This window comes from Acartia tonsa, chromosome 14 (genome assembly GCF_053477335.1).
Source record: "Acartia tonsa isolate MP-2025a chromosome 14, ASM5347733v1, whole genome shotgun sequence".
NCBI classification, from domain to species: domain Eukaryota; kingdom Metazoa; phylum Arthropoda; class Copepoda; order Calanoida; family Acartiidae; genus Acartia; species Acartia tonsa.
In genome coordinates this window covers 39,964,871-39,985,850 of record NC_137273.1, presented here as the reverse complement: position 1 = coordinate 39,985,850, position 20,980 = coordinate 39,964,871, and the positions used below count along the sequence as shown (strand labels likewise).

Sequence of the window (20,980 nt, the reverse complement as noted above, 5' to 3'; positions counted from 1 at the left end):
AATTTTGAATGGGGGGGGTAAAATGAAAAAAATTTTGGGGGTGCCATATTCATATTTTGCTTCTTTCACCCTTTTATTTAAAACTTGTATTTAAGTCCTTTTTTTACATAAAAATTTTAAACATCTGTAATTTTCTTATTGTTAAAGTTAGAAGAAAAATTTAGGTGCTTGCTTACATGTGAAGACCGGAGCACCGAAAACCCCCCCCCCCCCCGCTTATTTTTGACAAAAATCAAAAATAAGGGGGGGGTAGTTTTTTAATGTCTGGAAAACGGCAAGGAGGAAAAAAGCACGGCAAGGCAAAGGACAGTCCCCATGAAAACACTTCTGATATATTCTCCTTAAGACTACCTGTTCAGGGATACATCTATTACTAAAATCAGTCAATAAATAAGGAAATTATGCCCCAAAACATGAATATCTCGTAATAAGGTTTCCCCTCTGGCATACTGGATTTACTTGATTTACCTCACTCAACTTTCTGGCGTGTTGTACAGTGAAAAAACTACCCCCCCTTATTTTTGATTTTCTTCAAAATTAAGGGGGGGGTTAATTCTTTGCCTTGCCGTGCTTTTTTCCTCCTTGCCGTTTTCCAGACATTAAAAAACTACCCCCCCCCCCTTATTTTTGATTTTTGTCAAAACTAAGCGGGGGGGGGGGGGGGTTTCGGTGCTCCAGTCTACCACATGTAAGCAAGTACCAAAATTTATTCATAAATATTTATCATCTAAGAAATTACAAAATATAAATTTCCGCAGTGGCAGCTATACATGGCAGCTGCCAATTGCTGTAGTATGTTGTCAGCCTGTAAAGGCGGCAGATTTTCATCAAAATATTATGTGGGTATGTTAGAAAAGATTAAGTTTAAAATTTAAAGTCTCTAAGTAAAAAAAAATATTTTTTTGAATGGATGACGATGCTATTTTTGCTCGCTTCATGTGACCTTTAGTATGGAGATATTTAAAAAGTTTCAACTCTGAGTTATGTGTCATACTCATATAGTCACTACGTTTTCTATCTTTCACACACAGAAAATGAGATAAACCCCCCCCCCCCCCTCCCTAAACTTTAAGGTTTAAATATAGGATAATTCTTAAAGCCATACTTACATTTAAAGCACTTGATTATATGCTTCGCTTATAACTGTATTCTAAAAATCATATGTATTATATCATATAAAAATAGTTGTAAAAAAGCTAAATATCTGCATGTATTAAATGGACGCAGGAACTTTCTTGCAGAGGCGTCCAAGCTTTTTCATTTGGGGGGGGGAAGTAAAAATTTGAAAATGAAATTTTTTTTGGGGGGGGGGGGGTAATCTTTATATCATAGAGGGAAGCTTTTTTATTTGGGGTGGGTAAAATTTGAAAATCCAAAATTTTGGGGGTGCCTACAACACCCCAAAATTCACTTGGGGGGGTTAATCACCTCTTTACCCCCCCCCCCCCCCCTTGGACGTATATGCTTTCTTGTAATGATTTTTAGTTGCATCATTTCCTAACTGTTATAGGAATCATCATAAAAAGTTTTCAATTAATAGGACAACTTTAACATGTGTAAAATTACCATGAAAATGCAGCCTCAATAACACAAAGTTATAAGCATTCTAAAATTACATTTTAGGTAAGGTAAGGGTGGGTTAATATGGTAATTTTTTCAGTTTAAAAAAAAAGGGTTAAATATTCAAACAATACCAAGATCATTAGAACAAGGGCGTCCAAGCTTTTTTATTTGAGGGGGTAATTTTTTTAAGGGGGGTTTATTTGTATTTTGGGTGAGTAAAATAAAGCATGAAGCCCGCTGGAATTTTTAAAAAACCCCAATAAAAATTTTTACCCCTCAATTAAAACTTGCTTGGGAGGGTAATTACCCCACTACAATCTGTTGGGAGGGGTAAAACTAGATACCCCCTAATTTTCTGTTGGGGGTTATTACCCCCCCTAAAAAATATACCCCCAGGATACAATTTTTGTGTTGCTCAGGGGGGATATCCCCTCAAACTTATTTTATTAGTATGTATATTGACATTTTTTTAATAGATTTTCTTTTCAGAAAATGATGTGTTTATATATATTGATATTTCTCACACAGTTGAAAAATATAGGTAAGATTTCGTTCTGAATGCATATTTATTGATTGAATAATTCACAACTAGTGGCTATGCCCCTAGAGGACCTAGGGACATGTAAAATGTTTTCTTTTTAATCTATGTTAAAATCAGCTAAAAATATTTTTTGCCTGCTAGATAGGGTTAGTTATGTTTTTTGCTTTTACCTAACTGCCAAAAATATCAGCTAGTCAGCATTTTTTATATATTTTTGGCGATTTCTCTTGGAAGGGTGATGGTACCGTCCCCCAAAATAGCTACAAACCTTTCCAGGACCTATGAGAAATTACACTGTAAAGGAGTGCCATATCAGTTCAGCAGTTGAGATCAGACAACAGTCAGACAGACACCCATTTACTTTATTATAAGGATTATTAGTATTTTTTTTCTAGATTCCTTTCCATTGAAAGATGAAACTGTTGATTTTACAGGTTATCCTTTAATTTTGTTTCATTTAAAACAGAACTATGAAGTTTAGTTAAACAAAAAAAAAATTTTTACAGTTTCACTAAGGTTAACTTTTATAAATATGTGTTGAGAATTATGTTTTTACTTTAGTTGATTATGACTATGGAGAATCCTTCGTGAGGTAATAATAATACAATAATTTCATTAATACATTATAAAATTTTTTATTTAGAGAAAAGGGGAAAGTAGGTTGCGGGTAAAATCGGTAAATAACATTCACTAAATATGTGTATTTCTTATTGAAAAGAACTATAGAAAAAATTGAAAAAAAAACATTTAACATAATTTTTATTGTTCTACTACTGTTTTTAACTTAAAACACTCATCCTTTACAGATTTTAACTGCTACCTACTTTTCCCTTTATTTTTATTTAGTAATAGAAGCAAACTATGGCAAAATGGTATCATACCATTCAAATTTCTAGATGAGGAAGGATTTGGAAGAAGGTAAATAAACAGTACTGAAAGAAAACATTAATTCTAAAAAATGGATGTTGAGCTGAACCATAATAACAATAGGGGGTGGGGGGTCGAAAATGACATCAACCCTCCCACAATCTTGATGGGGATTACGGCTTGAGGAAAACAATATTAAATTTATATTGTGCATATTCATATTTATCAATCAATTTAAATCAATAATTTCCAAAAACATATTTTGAATAACTTAGGTACCTGGAGAAAGAGAAAGAGTTGGTAGTTGCTCAAATGAAGAAAATTGAAAATCAGACAGAGGGTAAAAAATTAAGTTTTTATAGTTAAAATCATAATATATTACTATTGCCATTGCCATCCTATTTCAGGCAACTGCCTACTACTTTTTAATGATATATCTATAACCTATCACACCCCTCCTTAACCGAACTTTAGATTAAAAAAATTTTCCAAACATTCGGACAATTGGGCGTTCAAATAGGACCTAGTGGTAGTTAGAATCAGTTGAGAACAAAATCCTAGCCGTTCCTTCTTGCCAGATATCGCCATTTTAAGATTTTAAGTAAAATTACATTAAAAATCCAAATACAAACTTAAATCTTCTTTCAATTTTTTAGTATAATTTTAGTGAGACAGCCCCAAAACAGAGTATCTTTGCTCCTGTGGCCAAACTAACTGCCTGGAGTTCCTAACAGAGAGTGCCTTTATGTGTTAACATAAATAGGGATTCGAACCCATTCCCAAAACTAACCAACGTGGAATAGCTGTGTATTACAGCATGAGGTCAGTATTTTTACCACTGACAGATAGACAGCAAGGCCTATCCTAACCAGAAACCTGATCATTAACCCACAGGCCCCAGTGGAACACCTTTGAGGTCTGCACCACATGTTTACTGGGGTGTTGTTCACCTGTACCCTAGGATTGGGCAGGTTTAGACCTAATGGGGCCCTTAGACTCCCATTAACCCTTGCCAAGCTCAGAGTGATGTTACACACCTGGCCCATGCCCTGTTCATGAGATGCTCCCTGCCAATCACAGATCAGCACAGCTGCCACAGAAGGATAGCTGCAGGTGGTTGGCCGCATACCTTCACTGAAGATGCAAATTAGCACTACCCTAATCTTGATCCTCCAGGCGATTATGGTGGTGTGCATCTTGAACTATGCCCTAAACCTGGGAGGGTTCTTTTTGAGGGAGTTGGGGACACAGTTACTGTTTGAAACTATCCAAGGTGGAATAGCTGTATATTATATATAGCACAACAGTGGTAATTTGTATATTGGGCTTGGGCAATGCATGCCCCTCTGGATACCCTCTAGCTGTTGTTTGTGATAAGCAGGGTCAGCTCCTTGTTAACCTTGTACCTGGGGTCCCCATAGTCAGGCTTTGCACTGGAAGTTTGGCCTGGTCTTGAACACCATCTCTGTCCTGGGGGGCAGTTTGATGCAGTCGCACCTCCTGGAGGCACATTGGGGGTGTACAACTAAGAATAGCCCCTGTCCTGTTTCACGGTTTCATCCGTCAGCTCAGGTGCACCTTGACCTCAGGGAATTCGATGGGAACAAGGGCTGTGGCTTGCAGTGGCCCCTTGATAGCAGCCCTGGCCAGACAGTTAATTGTATGACTAGAGAGCTTCTTGCCTTCAGCCGCTGGTTGTGGGAAAGACCCAGGTTCCAGGCTTGGCAGGGCTGGGGCCACTTGGTTAGTGTGAGTGGGGGCGACCATAGCTACTCTCCCAACTGACCCATACCACCAGCTCAGGTCTGTCAAACTGTAACTGTGTCCCCAACTCCATCAGAAAGAACCCTCCCAGGCTCAGGGTATGGTTCAAAATGCACACTACCATGATCTCCTGGATGATCAAGATCAGAATGGGCTAACTTGCATCTTGAGAAATGTATGCGGCCCACCACCTGTAGATATCCTTCTGTGGCGGCTGTGCTGATCTTGGCAGGGGAGCATCTCACGGCCCATTTCATGGGCCAGGTGTGTTAAACATCACTCTAAACTTAGCCCAAATGGCAGGGTTAATGGGAGTCTGAGGGCACCATTGGGTCTAAACCTGCCCAATCCATGGGAGCAGGTGAACAACGACCCAGAAAACATGTGGTGCAGACCTCAAAGGTGTTCCACTGGGGCCTGTGGGTGAATGATCAGGTATTCTGATTAGGATATGCCTTGCCTTTGCTGGCCATCCATCTATCAGTGTTAAAAATACTGACAGCATGCTGTAATACACAGCTATTCCACATTTGTTAGTTTTGGGAATGGGTTCGAATCCCTATTTGTGTTAACACATAAAGGCACTCTCTGTTAGAAACTCCAGACAGTCAGTATGGCCACAGGAGCAAAGATACTCTGTTTTGGGGCTGTCTTGAAAGAAGATTTAAGTTTGTATTTGGATTTTTAGTGTAATTTTACTTAAAATCTTAAAATGGCGATATCTGGCAAGAAGGAACGGCTAGGATTTTGTTCTCAACTGATTCTAACTACCACTAGGTCCTATTTGAACGCCCAATTGTCCGAATGTTTGGAAAATTTTTTTAATCTAAAGTTTGGTTAAGGAGGGGTGTGCTATTACAATGTCAAATAAATTAGGTTTGCTGGACCTCCCATTATCCAAAGTAGCCTATCATAAAGAAAAGGTTTTCATAAAATAACATAAATAGAATGTTTTTTGTAGGATGTATAACGTTTGTTGACATAGAGACAAGTGGACAGAATTTTTTCCCACAAGAATTATTGATTCACAGAAAACAATCTGAAGTATGTGAAGCTACAATAGGTAAAAGAATTTAAAAAGTAAGATAATTAAAATATCTGTAAATAGAATATCAAAATCAATTTTTGAATTATCACTCAGACATTCAATATCCTCTATTCAATATCATCTACTTCTATTTTAGCTCGAGGTTATTATAATTATTTATGGTTTCCTTTATTCTAAAAGATTTTCTGACTATAAGATAATCCTTTTTTGCTTAACAAAAGATTGAGCCCTTGTTGAGTTTTTCATTGATTTCCACATTTTAGTAAAGTTATTTCAACAAACTTTTGTTAAGCTAGAGAATTAAAATTGTTCTGCTAATAGGGTTAAATCTTTGTGGTTAAATGTCTTGACATTCAATTAAGGATTTAAAGGAGATGGTAGTTCTTTAAATCTTGGAGATTCCACTTGCTTTGTGGATGAAGGTAAACTTTTAATAAAATCTAAAATATGTGTGTAATCAAATAATAATTTTATATTTTTTATCTTTGCATTCTTTATGTTGTGCAGCTACCCCAATGAAAATAGCTTTAATGAAAGGACCAAGGTTCATCCGTTCTTAAAGGGACTGTAAACGAGAAAATTTCTCATCAGATTATCAAACCTTAACATCATCTCATTCATATAATCTCAAACTGTCTCTTGTTTCTTTAAAAAATGGCTTTTTCCGCCGATTTTTATTATATTTAAGATTGGGGGGGAAATTTCCAACTGTATTGACTTTTTTTCCTTCTAAAGCTAAAACTAAACTTTTTGACATAGGTCTCTATTTTTCCTAATAGTTAAGCTGACTTTTAACATAATCCTTGCTTTAAACAAATGCATAGTTACTTAGAAATTGATAAAAAAAGCAATATTTTTTATTTAATACCAAATACAATAACAAAGCAGGTTTTTTTTATTAGTATCCAAGTAAATTTAGTTGGCCCATCTCTTGCCCACCTTTAATTTGTAAAAAATTAAGGTGCAATATTTCTTTATTAACAGTCTGATAAAAGTGTAAACTAATTCTCTTTAGTGGGCTATTTATTGTCCAACACAATAAAAAGGATATTATTATTTTAAATAACCTAAAAAACTAAAACTAAATTTGCAATTTTATATCATAAAATAAATCCTTAACAGTGAGTAAATTGTTTTAACTATATATGACAAGTTAAATATCCCTACAAACATTATAAGAAACAAAAAGGTTCAGATTTTCCCTGTTTTTTCCTTTTTCCCTTCCAAAATACCATAAAATCAAGGCATTATTCCTGCATATTTTTGTTAATAGGATTTTTTTGGTTGATTAGTGTATTGAAATGTGCTTAGAAAATGTTAAGATTTGATAATCAGATAAGAAATTTTTACGTTTACACTCCCTTTAATATGAGTTTTTCTGTATTAATAAAAAAAGACCATAATTTATTAACTTTAAAAATGCAATAAGATACAAGTGAAAAATAGATTAAGAAGGCAGTAAGCTCGATCCAGATACAAAGATCTTTGAATAACTAATACAATTTTTGACTAACAGCTTTTTTTGTCTGTAGCAAATGATCTTGCTAAACACTGAACTGATATGTTTGTACTTTCCAGTGAAGCTCCTTAGAAGTTCAGGCCAGATTTTGAGTATTTTGGAATCTTCAACCCTCCCAATAAAAAATAACTTCCCCCCACAAAATGAAAAATATTTTTCTCGTATTCATTCGAATCCGGTGGATAGAAACCGGTTCTCATCCATACGAAAAAACTATGTCTAGCATTGTATTATATCCAGCTTTCTACAAATATAAAAATGTACAATCATAAGATTAAAACCAGTTTTTTTAGCAGGTGCCTTTGGCACCTCAGGGCTAAAAAAACTAGTTTTAATCTTATAATTGTACATTCTATATCCGCGGAAAGCCGTTTATAATATAATGTGAGAAATAACTATTAAACTTTTAAAAATTCTAATTAAAAATGTTGTGATGGGGGGGGTTGATTAGTGATCCCCTAGGCCTCTAGGCAAATAATGCATAAGTAAAAAAAGTTCCGCCTCAAAAAGTTAGAAAACATTGCAGAGTTGACTTTAGGCTCTAAAATAACTCCTTCCCCCTCTAACGAGGGAAAATTTCAAATTAACAAGAACGAAATTGTTCAAACCATGCAATGTAAAATGCTCAATTACTCAAAAACGGCCGGGAGGCCCCAGGTTATGAAAACTGTTTTAAACACAATACATGTTGCATATTAATGTTATTATTGCAAAACCCGGGGCATCCTGGCCGTTTTTGGGTAAAATGGAGAAAACTGATTTTTTGGGGTTAAAAATCTTAATATTTTTGGTGAAATTTTCTCACAAAATGTCAATTTACACCACCAAAAAAAATATTTTTTTAAATATTTCTTTAATTAGACATTGGTACAGGTATCTGAGAAGTACCTCAATCAAAAATTATTTTCATAAGATGAACATAAATGTATTTTTTGTTGCTTTGAAAAAATTGTGTAAAAAAATCTGGAAAATCATCAAAACTGAAAAGAAATTTTTCACTACCTTTTTTAAAAATGGCATAAATCCGCCAAAAATGAATATTTTTTAAAAATTTCTTTTCTAGCTGTCTACTTACAGCTATTATTAATTCCTAGGATAGATAAAAGTCAATTTTAAATTTTTTGGATGTCCCACTGGATCCCACTGTGAAAATGCTGTTTTTGAGATCTTGTGCTTCATTGGTGCTGATTAATAAAAAATGAAAGGTGGAAACTTGTAACAAAAAGATGCATCTACATATTATATTTACAGTAATTTCGTCCCAAATGAATAATGAAGCTGCTATTCTGAAAATTCGGATTTGCCTATTTTTTTGGTTTGCAGTTTATATTTTAATAACACTTTAGGTTCTGTCATTTTGCATGAGTTGGGCCATGTTCTTGGTATGGTTCATGAACAAAACAGGTATACCATGTATCAAAGAATCTAAATATATTTGTTTTTGATTAAAATCCATTAAACAAAAAATCAATAACAGAAAAATTTTTGTTTAAGGCCTGATCGAGATGACTATATTAAAATTATTAATGAAAATCTGGACTTCAGAGCTAGAAGAGCAATGGAAATTAGAGAACAAGATTTTGGTGAAACTTATAATGAAAGTGTTGGAAATATTTAGCCCATAATGATAGTAAAAAATAGCTCTTTGGATTTAATTCATAAAAGTTAAAGTTTTAGGATAAATTTTGAATTTTCTGGTGGTTCATGTGTATTTTTAGAGAAAATTACTTTTTCTAGTCATAGCGGTCAGACCGCTCCTTAGCTGCTTTTTAGCAGCCAGCCGCTAAATTTTAAAACAGCTGTAAAATGGCCAATTTTGCAGCTAGGATGACCAAATTTTAGGACGAACTTTTATTTTTCATAACAAAAAAATTACTATATATGTCTGTGGTAAAAGCCAGACAAAAATCAGGCATAAAGTCGGTCAGGGAGCGGTCAAACGGTCATAACACCACTTTTCTCTGAAGGTCATTAATATCTAAGTATTCCCAAAGAAAAATTTAGGTTTCTACCTTATACACAAAAATCATAATGTAGAAACTAAGATTTATTTAGAATTTTTTCTAGTTTTGGTGCTACCCAACCGACTTTGACCAGTGCCACGACCGACACAGACCAGATATCCTGATAAAATCAACTCTTGCCATCGTATAATTACTAAACTTAAAAACTCATGAAGTCACAATTCTCCATCTTGCCTACAAAAAAATGAGATTGAAAAAACTAGAGGGGGGGGCTCTTTAAAATTATTTAAAAAAGTTTGAATAATCTTATTTAATATCACACTTGAATTAGTAATAAAAATAAATTTGTTGTATTGCATAATACATTTATTTAAATTTTACACATTTTAAATCAAAGACAGTTTAATGCCAGATAAAGTAACCACTATACTACAGGTAGCAGATATTTCTGTTGACAGATATCCTGTCATCAGCAGTTTTGGTAAGAGTTAGGATGCTTATTATCATTATAATTTTGAGCATAAATGGCAAAAAGAATGTGATTTTTATCTTTTGGGCAAAGTATCTGAGTTGTGGTTCTATAAACCCTCCCCACCTTTAAAAGAATTAATTTATTTAAATATAAATATTTCCAACAAATTCAGACAATATATGACTTCTACAGTGTTATGCACTATCCAAAGACCACTGGTTGTAAATGGAACACTACATGTATAGAGATTAAAGAAGAATATAAAGTCCATTTGGATGAAAATGTTCTGGAGAAGTATCCAGTAAGCAAAGTTTTAATTAATTTTGAAACATCTGTATAATTCTTTTTCTAAACATATCTGGACAAACAAGCAAATAAATGAACACATTAAAGGGACTGTGAACAAAAAAATTCTCATCAGATTATCAAACCTTAACACCCTCTCATTTATACAATCTCAAAGATAGGGCAAAATGGAAACTGGTTTCCTTAAAAAACAGCTTTTTCTGCCAATTTTTACTGTATCAAAGATTAGGGGAAAATTTCCAGAGTATACAAATGTGCAGACAATTGTCTTTTTTACCTTCTATAGCTAAAACTAAACTTTTTGACATGCTTCTCTGTTTTTCCTAATTTTTAAGCCTACTTTTAACATAATCCTTGCTTTAAACCAAAGTATAGTTACTTAGAAATTGATAAAATAAGCAATATTTTTATTTAATATCAAATACAATAACAAAGCATAAAACAGGTTTTCTTATTAGTATCCAAGTAACTTCAGTTGGCCTATCTATTGCCCACCTTTAATTAACTATTTAGTTATAAATCTTTCTCAACCCAATTTAAAAGGAAAAATGTCTACTTCATCATTCCAAAATATATTTCAAGTAAAAAATACTCATTATCAATCGCATCTGGAAAAAAAACAACAAAATAAGTATATGATAAAACATTCTTTAAGGGTAAAACATTTAAACCTAACTTTGATAACAAATAATTATGATAAAAAGCATTATATAGGTACTAACAATTCACTAAGAAAAAATATGTATGACTTTACTATAAGATGGTTATACAAAAAATGAAGGGGGAAGCGGTCAAAATTTACAAATTACAAATTGTGAAATAATAAAGGTGCAATATTTCTTAAGATAAAAGTGTAATCTAAATCTCCTAAGTGGGTTATTTATTATCCGACACAATAAAAAAAGGATATTATCATTTCAAATAAGCTCTGAGATTCAACCCTTTGTAGACAGTAAGGTATTTTTTTGTCAATGATATGAATTTAAAATAAATTTTTATTACCTAATTACTACATTAACAAAACATGAATTGGCAATTTTATCTCATAAAATGAATTCTCAATAGTAAGTTAATTGTATGATAAGTTAGATATTCCTAGAAACATTTGAATAAAAAAAGTGTTCAGATTTTCCTGTTTTTCCATTTTTCCCTCCCAAAATGCTGTAAAATCAAGGTATAAATCCTTGATATTTTTGTTAATAGGACGTTTTTAGTTGATCAGTATAGTGAAAGGTGCTTAGAAAAGTTAAGATTTGATAATATGATGAGAAATTTTTTCATTCACACTCCCTTCATAAGAACCAAAATAAAATGAATAAATTTTAGAAACAAACTTCATGATATATCTGCTATGTTTATCATATATAATTTTGATTCTTTTATATAAATATTAGGACAAATTATCGCCAGCAGATATTGTAGAAATATCAAGAGCGTATAACTGTACTGTAAATGAAACTACTTTGGTATGAAATTATCTTAAAATATTAAACTTTAAAACTAGTCATTATATAGTAAAATTCTTATGTCAAATACTACTATATTCAAAACTTTAATATGATATAAATATCAATTATTAGACATTTTGCAATAAGTAAAGCATATTTTTTTTATATCAGAAGCTATACAAGGAATATGAAAATAGAATATTAAATAGAAAATATTATAGAGGTGAGCTTTTAAAAGATTTCATAGAATACAAAATTTAATATGAAAAAATGTGAAAAGAATAATATATCTTATTCCAATATAAAATTATTTAGTCTCAAAGAATTTATAAATGAAATATTCATTTAATGATTGCATTTAGAATGGTTTAAAGCATCTAAAGATGGTGATGTTAATTCTGTGAAAGAATTAATTTCTTTTGGATTCAATGTCAATGCAGTTGATGATAATCAATTTGATGGTAAGTTTTCATAATGAGTTTTGGATATATGTATATTGCATATTGATTGTTTTGATGTAGAGACTCTGGATAATTATAAGATAATCATAATATCAGGTGGACCAAATAAACTATGTTTTTCAATTTTGGAAAACAACCAGTAGGACTCAAGGGCATCCAAGCTCTTTATTTGGAGGCGGTAAAATTCTTTAATTGGGGGGGAGTAATTTGTGTTCTGGAGGTTAAATTTTTTTAGATTTTTTTTAGATATTTTCTGTAGTTTTTAACATTTTATAACTCTTTATAACATTTTATAACCCTTTATAACATTTTATAACTCTTTATAACTTTTATATTGATTTAATATTATTTAAAACCTTTGAATTTTTTCTTTTTTTTATTGTTTTTTAAAATTTCTTTGCCATTAGCCTTTTTGGGGCTTCGCCCCTACAGGAGAAGGAAGGTTTCACAATCTTTTTGAATTTGATAAAACAAAGTAAGAAAAGAAATTTATAAAAAAAGAAAAATAATTGAAAATATAAAAAGATATAAAAAAGTATAAAAAAATATAAAAATATATAAAAATAAGTAAAAACATCAAGATTAGAAAAAAATATGAAATTTATTTTTTTGGGGGGGAAATTTTTATTTTGGGGGGGGTTGAAAGCTTAAAACTACCACAGGACCAATAAGTATATACCCTGAAGAGTAGAATCCAATCGGTTCAGTGGTTACCAAGATCTTAAGCTTCAGACGGACGGACAGACAGACATCATTCTACTTTGTATTATAGATTGTTTAGATCTAGGGTGGGTAGATTTTGGAATCTCACATTGGCAAGGGTTACTGGGCCAATACAAAACCCTGTGAAACTTGAAAGAGGTTTTAATATCCAAAAACAACAGGCGTACGGGGGTATAAAATGTGCCCGTCCCCTTATAAAACCAAAAATTGAAATTCCTTGAAACACAGGCATGTTGCATATCAAAATTACCGCATTGAAATGCTGATAACAGATCTGAAACCCGTTTTGAAAAATATAGATTCAGTCTGAAAAGATTTTCAAATAACCTACCAAAATGAACAATTTTGACTAAATCAGCTGTTTTTAGATACTTAATGAGATCTTATTCAAACTAGGAGTAATATTTTTCAAAACGGTTTTCAGATTCGTAATCAGCATTTCAATGCGGTCATTTTGATATGCAACATGCCTGTGTTTGAAGGAATTAAAATTTTTGGTTTTATAAGAGGGATGGGCACTTTTTAAACCCCCCGTGCGCCGGCAGCTATAAGAGCCAAGTCACTTTTGAAACTTGAATGGGGCTTATCATGCATATATATTAGGGTGGGTTCATATCGGAATTAGACAAAGCGGGGATATGCAACAGATAAAATTAACCTTAAAAACATTTCTGACCGAAAAAGAATTTTAAAAAATAGAGTTTTAGAACATGACCACTTAAAAATATAATTCATTACTTATTAGTATGCAAAGACGACATTCAAAAAATTTTTTGAATCAGAACTATGGCTTCATGGTGCTCCCTGGAAAGGCCTTGAGGAGCTGAATCAGGAACTTTTGTCCGTTTCAAAATATCTCGTTCCTAGCCTTAGAAATCACTAAAAAACCAAAAATTTTTAAGGTTTATTGAGAATTGTCCAATTTGTAGAGGTTTTTTAGATTTTCTCAGGCTAGGAACGAGATTTTTTGAAACGGACAAAAGTTCCTGACTCAGCTCCTCAAGGCATTTCCAGGGAGCACCATGAAGCCATAGTTCTGAGTCAATAAATTTTTGACCCCCATTTACAAATAGCTATACAATTGAATGTCTGGTCGTCAGCGGTTTTAAGACTTAGGATAAATTTTAAATCATCCAGAGGTGTATTATATCTATATAAATTGAGTGCAGATCCCCGCTTTGGCATCAGAAAAAAAATGTCCAAAATCGACCCACCCTAATATATATGACTTCCGCAACTTATGATAACAGTAAAATCTAAAAAAAGGGGGAAATGGGCCCACCCTAAGACACACCCAGAATATTGTTTAATTAAAGGGCCATTGCAAACTATAAGATCTATTTTTATCATAGTTCAGAACTGTTTTAATCTGGTGGAACCATATAGTCTTTTGATTTTGGGCAGTTGTAAAAAATCTTGAAAGTGCGATTTAGCAATGATTTTAAACTAAGATAACTTATTTTTTAAGATATTGAAATGAAATAAATAGTTACTTGTTTTATTTGTCAATGCACACAGTATTAATAGACATTATTTACTAAAAATGACTTTGCCATAGAGAAATAAAAAAAAATTCTGAAAAACCTAAAAAGCCCTTTGTATAAAGCTAAAAAAAAGGAAATATTGTACTTTTCATCCAATTTCTTGCAAAATAAATAAGTTAATGAAATCTAATTGTTATTGTTAGGATCATTTTACCAACAGCCACTTTTTTATGGATATCAAAAAATGCAAAAAGTAATTATTCTGATGTACATTTTGCAGATAACATGGACCTATAATTATTTATTTCATGCTCCATATGGATGATTCCCAATACGGGAAGATGCATTTTTTTTGATCCACTGTGTATATATTTACTATTCAAATAATTATACTAATTTATTTTTCTAACTTTATTTTATCTATTATTAGTTTCTTTACTTCTAACTTAATTATGTCAGCAATATTTTTCTAGGGTACACTAGTCTAATCCTTGCAGCTCAGAATGGACACCTGGAAGTTGTCAAAATATTATTAGAACACAATGCTGATGTAAAGGCTAAGGATAAACATTTTGGTAAGTATTAATATTTATCTTAAGAAATTTTTATCTACAACTATCATTTGTTAACACATCTGTCTACTCTGTAATATTTCTTTAGGCAGAACCAGTCTTATGGATGCAGCTTTGAATGGACAAACTGAAGTAACCAAATTATTATTAGAACACAACGCTGATGTAGAGGATAAAACTTCATATGGTAAGTATACTAATATTTATACCATAATCAAATTATTTAATTTATGTATTTTAACTCCGTTATATATATCTAGGCTTCACCAGTCTGATGTATGCAGCTCAGAAGGGATACCTGGAAATAATCAAATTATTATTAGAACACAATGCTGATGTAGAGCCTAAAACTAATTCTGGTTATTATTTATAAATATATATCTATTTATATTTACTTAATATATTTCTTCTTTTCTTTCATTCATTATTTTTTTCTATTTATCTAACTATTGTTTGTAAATATATCTATCTACTTTGTAATATTTATTTAGGTAAGACCAGTCTAATGTATGCAGCTGTGAATGGACACCATGAAGTTGTCAAATCAATTCTAAAAAACAGTGCTGATGTAGAGGCTAAGGTAAATGAAAAAGGTGAGTACAAATATTCATCTAATTTACAAAATAATTTAGTTTATGTATTTGAACTATTGTTTGTATTTATATCTTTCCACTCTGTTATATTTCTTTAGGGCAGACCAGTCTAATCTATGCAGCAGAGAATGGAGACCTTGAAGTTATCAAAGTATTATTAGAAAAAAATGCTGATGTACAGGCTAAGGACAATTATGGTGAGTACTAATATTTATCTAGCAATTAATTAATTATATTTCTTTATCTTCCAACTTAATATATTACTTCTCTCTTTTATTCATTATTTTTTTCTGTTTATCCTAACAATTGTTTGAAATTTTATCTATCTACTCTGTAATATTTATTTAGGATCAACCAGTCTTATTCTTGCAGCTGAGTATGGACACCTTGAAGTTGTAAAATTATTATTAGAAAAAAATGCTGATGTACACGCTAAGGACAATGATGGTGAGAACTAATATTTATCTAGCAATTAATTATTTATATTTCTTTATCTTCCAACTTAATATATTACTTCTTTTCTTTCATTCATTATTTTTTGCTGTATATCCTAACAATTGTTTGAAATTAAATCTGTTACTTTGTAATATTTTTTTAGGCTTCACCAGTCTTATGTATGCAGATCAGAATGGACACCATGAAGCTATCAAATTATTATTAGAACACATTACTGATGTAGATGGGAAGGATAAAAAAGGTGAGTACTTATATGTATCTATTAATCAAATGATTATTTACCTTTCTAATTATATATATATATTACTTGTTTTATTCATTCATTATTTTTTAATATATACCTAATTATTCTGAAAATTATCTACTTTGTAATTTTTTTCTAGGCTTCACCAGTCTAATGTATGCAGCTAAATATGGACACCTTGAAGTTGTAAAATTATTATTAGAACAGAATGCTGATGTACAGGCTAAAGACAATGATGGTGAGTATGAATATTCATCTAGTCTGTCAAAAAATTTAGTTTGTGTTTTTCTAACTTAATATATTCCTTTTTTCTTTCATTCATTATTTTTATCTATAGCTAACTATTTTTTGTAATTTTATCTATCTACTCTGTAATATTTATTTAGGATCAACCAGTCTTATTCTTGCAGCTGAGTATGGACACCTTGAAGTTGTAAAATTATTATTAGAACAGAATGCTGATGTACATGCTAAGGACAATGATGGTGAGTATTAATATTTATCTAGTAATTAATTAATTATATTTCTTTATCTTCCAACTTAATATATTACTTCTTTTCTTTCATTCATCATTTTTTTCTGTATATCCTAACAATTGTTTGAAATCATATCTGTTACTTTTGTAATATTTTTTTAGGCTGGACCAGTCTCATGTTTGCAGCTCTACATGGACATCTTGAAGTTGTCAAAATATTATTAGAGCACAATGCTGATGTAGAGGCTAAGAATAATGCTGGTGAGTACTAATATTTATCTAGTAATCTAATAATTGAGTTTATTTCTTTCCAACTTCATATATTACTTCTTATCTTTTATCATTATTTTTACTCTATAGCTAACTATTGTTGATTACAGATATCTATTTAGTAATCAAATAATCATTTACCTTTCTAACTACATATATTACTTTTTTCTTTCATTCATTATTTTTTTCTATTTATCTAACTATTGTTTGTAAATATATCTATCTACTTTGTAATATTTATTTAGGTAATACCAGTCTAATGTTTGCAGCTGTGAATGGACACCATGAAGTTGTAAAATCAATTCTAAAAAACAGTGCTGATGTAGAGGCTAAGGTAAATGAAAAAGGTGAGTACAAATATTTATCTAATTTACAAAATAGTTTATTTAGTTTATGTATTTAAACTATTGTTTGTATTTATATCTATCCACTCTGTTATATTTCTTTAGGGCAGACCAGTCTAATCTATGCAGCAGAGAATGGAGACCTTGAAGTTATCAAAGTATTATTAAAAAAAAATGCTGATGTACATGCTAAGGACAATTATGGTGAGTACTAATATTTATCTAGCAATTAATTAATTATATCTATTTATCTCCCAACTTAATATATTACTTCTTTTCTTTCATTCATTATTTTTTTCAATTTATCTAACTATTGTTTGTAAATATATCTATCTACTTTGTTATATTGCTCTAGGCTGGACCAGTCTACTACATGCAGCTAGATATGGACACCTGGAAGTTGTAAAATTATTATTAGAACACAATGCTGATGTAGAGGCTAGGGAAATTACTTTTGGTCAGTATAAATATTCATCTAGCCTGTCAAATAATTTAGTTAGTGTTTTTCAAACTTAATATATTCCTTCTTTTCTTTCATTCATTATTTTCTATCTATAGCTAACTATTTTTGGTAATTTTATCTATCTACTCTGTAATATTTATTTAGGATCGACCAGTCTCATGTTTGCAGCTAGATATGGACACCTGGAAGTTGTTAAATTATTATTAGAACATAATGCTGATGTACAGGCTAAGGATAATTATGGTAAGTAATAATATTTATCTAGTAATTAAAAATTATTTAACAACTTATATTTCTTCTTTTTTTTCATTTACATTCTTTGCATTTAAATATTTTTGTTAATATATTTGTCTATTTTATGATATTTCTCTAGGCAAGACCACTTTAATGTTGGCAGCTGAGCATGGACACCCTGAAGTTGTAAAATTATTATTAGAAAATAATGCTGATGTGCAGGCTAAGGATAATATTGGTGAGTACTAATATTCACTTATTGTATTATTTAAAGTATTTACAAAATGCTGAATCAAACATGAGATATTTAAAAAGTGTAATTTTTTCTCTACGCATTGTTATTTTCCAAATGAATAAGATTCAAAATGTATTTATCTACTCTGTATATTTCTCTAGGCAAGACTAGTTTAATTTATGCAGCTAGATATGGAGACTATGAAGTTGTAAAATTATTATTAAAGCACAATGCAGATGTACAGGCTAAGGATAATGATGGTGAGTACTAATATTTACTTATTATTCCATTTATCTACATCAATATATATTTAAAGAAGGGTTCAGCAAATACGGAATATTTAAAAAGTGTTTTTTTCTTCTATTCATTGTTATTTCCAAATAAATAAAATTGAAAATGTATCTATCTACTCTGTATATTTCTCTAGGCAAGTCCAGTTTAATGTTTGCAGCTGAGTATGGACACCCTGAAGTTGTATATTCATTATTAGAACACAATGCAGATGTACAGGCTAAGGATAATGATGGTGAGTACTAATATTTACTTATTATTCCATTTATCTACATCAATATATATTTAAAGAAGGGTTCAGCAAATAAGGAATATTTAAAAAGTGTTTTTTTTCTTCTATTCATTGTTATTTCCAAATAAATAAAATTGAAAATGTATCTATCTACTTTGTATATTTCTCTAGGCAAGACCAGTCTAATGTATGCAGCTAATTATGGAAGACCTGAAGTTATCAAAGTATTAATAGAAAACAATGCTGATGTAGATACAAGGAATAATGATGGTAGGTACTTATATTAATCTAGTTATTATATAATTATGTTTATTTATGTTTGTAAATAAATATACTACTTCTTTTCTTACTTCTTAAGTATTGTTATTTTATCTGTCTACTTCAATATATCCTAGGTTGGACCAGTCTCATGTTTGCAGCTGTGAATGGACACCATGAAGTTGTAAAAATATTATTAGAACACGATGCTGATGTACAGGCTAAGGATGATGGTGGTAAGTACCGATATTTCATGTAATCAATATATAATTAATAAAATAAACTATCAATAAATCTTTCCAAATCTTTTTATATTACCTTTTATTACAATTTGTATTGACACTTTTGAAGGACACTAATGCTTATAATGTGTATTAAATTATTTAGTACTCTTTTTAAACATCCAATAATGATACTTGATTTATGTTTTATTTTAGGCGATACAGCTCTGTATTATTCATTTGAGTGTAAGTGGATGGATGTAAAAAGTGTGGATAATTGTGATGAAACTATTAAACTTCTTAAGGAGTGATGATCCACCTTTTGAGAATTTCTAGTATATATGTAAAGGTTGAAGTTTAAGGGGGAGTATCCACTTCCTAACAATAAAATAACACCTTACTTGTTGTCTATATAACACCTCCAAAAGCTACCCCCCCCCCCCTTAATTTTGAAAAGCAAAATCCTGTGCACGCCACTGATTTATAATATAACTTTAAATGTTTTAAAAGGTGAAATTAAAATTTCTATTGTTCATTTCACTTTAATCACTTCTATTTAATTTTATTTTAATGACTCTTTGTAAATTTGTATTTGTACATTATAATTATAGATTAAAATTTTATTCCAACACTAAACATAACAATTGTAAATACAAACTCTATTATCAAGGATGAACAAAAACCCTTGAAAAAATGCAAAAATTGTTGTGGTTTTTTGTAATAACTTTTTTATCCTTATCTTAAGAATAATGTAAACATGTGTAATACAGTAATAAAATAGGCTAACAATTATTTATGTTTTTCAATAACACTTTTTTCAACTACTCTATAATTCATTTGTAAGTCAAGTTTGAATTAAATTTAATGAATGAATGTTGAAGATTGTTTATTTTAGTTTCTTTTGCAGATATTGTCAATAGTGAGAATCACAAATGAAGATAAGTGTCCCTAATGGTATTTTCTTATGTCAGGCTTATGTAAGCTTTTAGTTAAGTATCCCTTTGGAGTTTCTTAGTTATTGTTAAGTATTCCTAAATGTAGTAATGTTAAGTAAGACTTAGGAAAGGTTTAGGGTACCTTATGAAGTTTACTAGGGGTTCCTATTTTGTTCTTAGTTACATAAAGCTATGTCAAGAAAAAGCAGGTTTGATATACGAGTACCTTTTAGGTTATGTCTTAAAACAGCTAATTGTTTTTCTAACTAAAATTTTCAAAAAATATTCCTATCTTTTTAAAGTTTTTGAGCACGGTTCCTTATAAATTCCGCCACATACATCCTATCTGTGTTATACATAATAGCAAGTAACCATCTAAGGCCTTTTTAAAGATATTTTTGATTTTTCTAATTATGAATGAATGGTTACTTAAAATTTTTTTTATAGGGTGATTTTTTTTAATAGAAAATATGGTAAATTAACCTCCCCCAATATATATAAAAAACACAAATCATATTCAAATATTGGAAATGGGTAGGTGTCCTAAACATTTGCAAATTATTTTTTTCGTTAAAGTGAATGAACAACAAAATAGATGTAATCATTTCATTCTACATTTAAAGAGTCATGATTCAAAATTTATTGCAATGAGTACACTTTTAGTTATCTATAATGCTTCTTTTTTTCTATTTATGTAGACGAAAAAAACTTTGCTCTAATTAAGACTTATCTTTCATATTTTTTTTATTTTATTTCTTAATTATTTAAATAGGGTTACATAAAATTACTTAGGTATACTTAAAATATTAAAGATATCTTATCTAGTTAAGTCAGGTAGAAAGCAAGTACAAATTCGCATTCAATCCAGGAAGGGAGGGGTCATTGGGCTTTCTAAAATATTACATTAGTCCCCAAAGTTTTATTATAACGTTTTCTTATTCAATAGCTTAATAACTTTTGGGACTTTTTTCGAAATTTTAATTAGTATGTTCATTAA

At 30.7% G+C, this 20,980-nt stretch overlaps 1 protein-coding gene across 1 annotated transcript; it reads left to right on the top strand.

The window, feature by feature from the left end:
* Window positions 1-2,055: 2,055 nt before the first annotated feature.
* On the top strand, window positions 2,056-19,479 carry LOC145305467 (uncharacterized). The gene is made up of 33 exons (XM_080147085.1): window positions 2,056-2,104; window positions 2,500-2,538; window positions 2,666-2,696; window positions 2,951-3,022; window positions 3,247-3,311; window positions 5,697-5,798; window positions 6,146-6,205; window positions 8,649-8,706; window positions 8,797-8,905; window positions 9,911-10,039; window positions 11,439-11,510; window positions 11,664-11,715; window positions 11,855-11,953; window positions 14,634-14,735; window positions 14,821-14,919; window positions 14,993-15,091; window positions 15,224-15,325; window positions 15,424-15,522; window positions 15,674-15,772; window positions 15,924-16,022; window positions 16,165-16,263; window positions 16,412-16,510; window positions 16,663-16,761; window positions 17,016-17,117; window positions 17,220-17,318; window positions 17,470-17,571; window positions 17,722-17,820; window positions 17,951-18,049; window positions 18,208-18,306; window positions 18,474-18,572; window positions 18,741-18,839; window positions 18,965-19,063; window positions 19,265-19,479. Exons 1-33 carry the CDS (start codon window positions 2,056-2,058, stop codon window positions 19,357-19,359), a joined length of 2,925 nt encoding a protein of 974 aa, XP_080003211.1. The 3' UTR covers window positions 19,360-19,479.
* Window positions 19,480-20,980: the final 1,501 nt, after the last annotated feature.